Source organism: Penaeus japonicus, unplaced genomic scaffold (genome assembly GCF_977035675.1).
Source record: "Penaeus japonicus unplaced genomic scaffold, GWHDUDI00000001_assembly GWHDUDI00000028, whole genome shotgun sequence".
Lineage (NCBI taxonomy): Eukaryota > Metazoa > Arthropoda > Malacostraca > Decapoda > Penaeidae > Penaeus > Penaeus japonicus.
This window is the reverse complement of record NW_028234430.1, coordinates 25650944-25655943: the sequence shown is the minus strand read 5'-3', so window position 1 is coordinate 25655943 and position 5000 is coordinate 25650944. Positions and strand designations below refer to the sequence as shown.

Genomic DNA, 5000 nt, shown 5'->3' with positions numbered 1-5000 from the left:
ATTTTTGCTCCTAATTTTCTTTTTCTTTCTCTTCCCTTTTTTGCTCCTCATTTTAGATATCATTATACTTTGATTCTTTTCATATATTATTCTAGTAAAAAAAAAACATTCTGAAGTGCATATATATTTTTTTTTGTTTCAGGTTTTGAATAGTTGGAATTGGAATTGTTATAGAATTAGACATTTTTTTCTTATGGAATTGCCATCAGAGAAGGAGTTGAAAAAAAGCATGTGGCCAGATGTTTTTATAATGTAATTTATGCAAAATTAGATGACATTTATGTCATTTCAGGAAAAATGAACTTAATAATTGCCATTAGCACTCACTCTCTTTTTCACTTGTAGATGCATTATAGTGTACTTCCTGCTTTGTAGGTTGCTTGTCAGTTTACTATGCTTGGCCTCTAGAAGCATGTGTAATTTTTGCCAGAATTTTAGTATGCATCTATCATTTATCTTTCATGTTTATGAGTGAGTGAATAGTCTCTGTGTTGTATGTTTATATCTCACATAATATATGTATATTTTTTCATCCTCTTAGTTATTTCCCACACAATATTAATTCTTATTTGATAGATACCTAGATACATAGGTAGATAGAGCGGTACATAAATGGACAGAGAGATAGATAGATTGATAGATAGATAGATAGATAGGTAGGTAGATAGATAGATAGATAGATAGATAGATAGATAGATAGATATTTATTCCTCTGTTTGATAAATGGTATATTATGCAAGTAATAAAATGTACCAAGTCACATTTTATCCATTGTGTAGATATATCACATGAGAATGGAGCATTTAGGAAAACAAAGGCTGACATGCAGACACAAATTTTGCACGTTTGCATTGGTACTTATTGATATGATCATGCATTGTGCATTGTTTCTATCCCTAGATTTTTCTTTTAATCTTCATGTTTTTGTGCTTTTTGCCTCAGCAACTCAAAATCAAGTGTAATTACAAGCATGCATCAAAAGTCAGCCATGATGCTCTCTTATCTGATATAATAGATATGTTATATTTGGGTTATATATGTACTTTAGTCCTGGGTTATATATTATTTTTCCCTGTTATTTACTTTATTAGTTTGATTTCTATTGGGGAATTCTTAATAGCTGAAGATCCTTTCCAGCTTCTGCTTCAGGTGAGATGACATACCATATTTACTTCCTTTCTTTCTTCTCTTTATTTTTCCTTTATTTATTTAAATATCTTTACTGTAGACAGGTGTCATAAGAGTTTTTTGTTTGGATTTAGTTAGTATATGCAACATTCTTGTCATCATCATCATCATAAGTTTAATGTAGCAGTAGCCATGAGATTCTTTAATTTCTTCTGTAGCTTCAGAGAAGTATATATAATGGTAAAATTCTCTTTGTATTCTAGGTTTTTCCACCTAGGAAATATTTTAAAGGGAATATTTAAGCCTAGCTTTGTATAATAGAAAATTTAGCTGCCAAAGCAGCCTTACAGCTAGTAAAGGGCTTGTCATTGATATTATTTCTTTTATTGTTAGATATTTAAGAAATAGATTTTCTTTACTTGTAGTTGAGCATGATAAAGCAACAATGTCTATCAGCAAGGAGCAGAATAGCTTTAAATACTAATGTTCTTCTAGAAAGTGTGCTCAGCTGATGTATAGTTTGAATAGTGATGATAGCATAATGATGCATAAGAATACCTGCTTTAGGTCTGTTTTGATTAATGAGCTGTGACTGAAAAATATTGTGGATTATTATTCAAGAAAAATGTAAATCAGTAAATGCTAAATATGTTTTTTGTCATATTTGTTGCAGTTTTCATTTATTGATGGGTTGTGCTGAAAGTGATGATGCTCATCCACTATTAAAAATATAAGAGTTTTCAACAGATCATTGTTCTTCTTTCATTTATTTTCAGGTGTGACTTTGTACATTGTATATAAGCAATTATTTAATTAAGAGATTTAGAATTCTATAAAATTTATTTATTCAAGAAGCATCTACATGATTGATTAAATCTGCTTTCTTTTTAATTGGAAACCATTTTTGTATTCTATTTGTGGGCTTTAATTTTGTGTGTGTTTGTCTTTCTTTTTCAATTTTGTTTCTAGAATGTTGTCATATTAATTTTTTTCTTCTTTCGTTTGATTCACGTAATGTATATGCAGGCTTCATTGTTTATTAGAATCAATATCACATCACTTATTCTAAAACTGTGAATATGTTTTTCACAGGTCATGTTGTGCATTGCATTAGTAGTCTTCGGATAAAGTAGCTATAGAAAAATCACTTATCTTTGCACATTGTCTCAGTACAACCTCTTGCTAGTCTAAGGGAAACATATGCAAATTTAGATTATTGAGAGAACAGTGTAGAGAAACCCCTCCAATGTAAAAGATGTCTCAAGAAAGATAAAAGGAAAAATAAAAGGAAATCACTACCATCCATGGAAAGCATTTCTACCAAGGAACTCACCCACCAATCTCTGGCCCCAAACCAGGTGAGTATGCCGGTACTCAGGGTCTGGGCCTCCTCCGTCTCCACTCGACCTACCGCCACGACCTCAAGATCTATGCCAGCGATGAGGGACGGGTCCAGATGACGGCAGCTGCTTTTGCCAAGGGACTTTTGGCATTGGAAGGGGAGCTCACACCAATACTTGTGCAGATGGTGAAGAGTGCCAATACCAATGGGCTGCTGGACAATGACTGTGACTCATACAAACACCAGAACATGTGTGTGACACGTCTTGGGTTTTCTTTTGTTTCTCTTTGTTTTTAATTCAATTGGTGTTAATTCTCCTATTATTGCCTTTATTGGCATTATAGTATTGTTGATATTGGTTTTTTGACGTCATTATTATACTTGATTTAGATAATCGCATTGAAAATAATGTATCTTGTAATATTTATTGCAAATAAATCCCTAGTAAGTGACACAACCACAAAAAGAAATCATATGACAGTTGAAAATATTTCAGACATTTAACTCATAAAGATTTGTTTATCTTTGAATTAATTTTTTTCATTAATACTATATTCATAAAGCTATAGATGATCCATTTTGATCTGCACTGAATATGTCAAAAGATGAAAAGATTGACAAATGGACATCTTTTAAAAGGTATGTATTTGTATAAAAAAAACATAGTCCAAAGAGTGAGCATAATAGGAAAAATAAATTTACACATATTCAGGGTAAAGAACCGTCTCCATGAGGCCATGCAGCAAGACCACGACCTGACACAAGAGGACATGGAGAAGCTCAATCCCACCAACTCCCGGTCCATTTCGACGGCGCTGGAGTTCATCCAGAACCCGGTCAGGATGTGTGAACATGTCTATGGCCTCATCAAGAAGCTGAATGAACGGATAAAGATTAGAAAGGAGGATCAGAAGACTAAGGGTAATTTTTTTTCTTTTCATTTTCTTTCTTGTGGGGAGAGAGGAGGGGGTGAGTGGTCTTTCTTTTTTCTTGCTCATTTTTTTTTCTCTCTCACTTTATTACCTCTCTTCTTTCTCACCTACCATTTTTGTCCTAGTTATTTTCTTGTTCTCTCTATTATTTTTTACATATAATATGATACATGATATGTGTCCCAGACAAGTATTTTAAATTCCAAATTGATTTAAATACAACCTTTACATTATCAGACCTACCCCTATACCATGGTGAATCTTGGGAACTGATGCAGCGCAGATGGGCCAAGCTTGAGAAGGACTTCAGAACCAAGAACCGAAACTTTGACATATCCAAGATCCCTGACATTTACGACTGCATCAAGTATGACCTCCAGCACAATCACCACACCCTGCAGTTTGAGTATGCAGAAGAGCTTTACAAATGTGCAAAATACCTGGCTGATGTTGTGATTCCTCAGGTAGGGTTGTGTCAGATGCCAAGAGAAAATTGTTAATCTCCCTATTTTTTTTTTTTTTTTCATTGATTTTTTGTGTCATAATTGCACGTGATATAAAAACCCAAGTTGAGTTTGACATTACACATGTCACTCCATACAATATGTTTCCTTTTCCACTTATTTGCACATTTATCTCACTTATAAAATTCTCAAGATAATGTTTCCTTCCAGGAATATGGTATGACCCAACAAGAGAAACTAGCCATTGGTCAAGGCATCTGTACTCCTCTCTTGAAAAAGATCCGAGCCGACTTACAGAGGAATGTAGGAGAAGAGGAGAGTGAGGAGAACCAAGGGGAAAGCATCAACAGATTAAATCCAATGTAAGGTCATAGTTATGTACTACTTTCATGGAAGAAAATTATTTCTTTTTCTTGTAATTCCTATTTATGCATATCATTTTTATGCATATATTGTGTATCATTACATTCTCTTATATATGTTTTTTTTTTAATAGTTATGTATCTTTTTTTTATATTGCAGTAATATTTTTTTCTTGTGTTTTGCTATAATAGTCTCTTATTCACTTTTTTTACTCTTTCTTTACATCACTGGTTACATTGTTTTTTTTTTTTTTTTTTTTTTTTCATGTAATTATCAATTAATCATCATTCTATTCAAAATGTTAATTTCAACCCACCTTCCCAGATATTCTCATGGGGTCAGTAGCCCAGGACGTCATGTGCGCACGAGGCTTTACTTCACCAGCGAGAGCCATATCCACTCACTTCTGACCGTTCTCAGATTTGGAGGATTGATAGATGTGAGGATCTTTTGCCCTTGAGGTTTTATTTAAAAATTTTATTCTTTTGCAAATGCCAAATGAGCTAATTCTCTTTTTTGCTCATAAGTGCTAGAGATTTAATAGATACAAGGAATTACTATTGAGGATTTATGTACACACATACACACATATACACACAGGATTTTGTATAAAGAAAACTATCTTTCCTCTTAGACTATGAAAGATGAACAGTGGCATCGGGCAATGGATTATGTAGGTGCGGTGTCAGAGCTGAATTACCTGAGTCAGATTGTCATTATGCTGTATGAAGATCCAACGAAAGACCCAACTTCAGGTGACAGGTGAGCGAA

At 33.4% G+C, this 5000-nt stretch overlaps 1 protein-coding gene across 19 annotated transcripts in view; it reads left to right on the top strand.

Moving 5' to 3' along the window:
• Window positions 1-5000, top strand: part of LOC122263604 (inositol hexakisphosphate and diphosphoinositol-pentakisphosphate kinase 2) — a 114658-nt gene that overhangs the window by 77260 nt on the left and 32398 nt on the right. For all 19 annotated transcript variants that reach the window (XM_086553640.1, XM_086553627.1, XM_086553630.1 and 16 more), the window contains 6 exons: window positions 2487-2721; window positions 3183-3391; window positions 3640-3866; window positions 4077-4228; window positions 4554-4668; window positions 4864-4991. In XM_086553640.1, coding sequence (XP_086409766.1) covers window positions 2487-2721; window positions 3183-3391; window positions 3640-3866; window positions 4077-4228; window positions 4554-4668; window positions 4864-4991 — 1066 coding nt within the window. The remainder of the gene's footprint in view (window positions 1-2486; window positions 2722-3182; window positions 3392-3639; window positions 3867-4076; window positions 4229-4553; window positions 4669-4863; window positions 4992-5000) is intronic.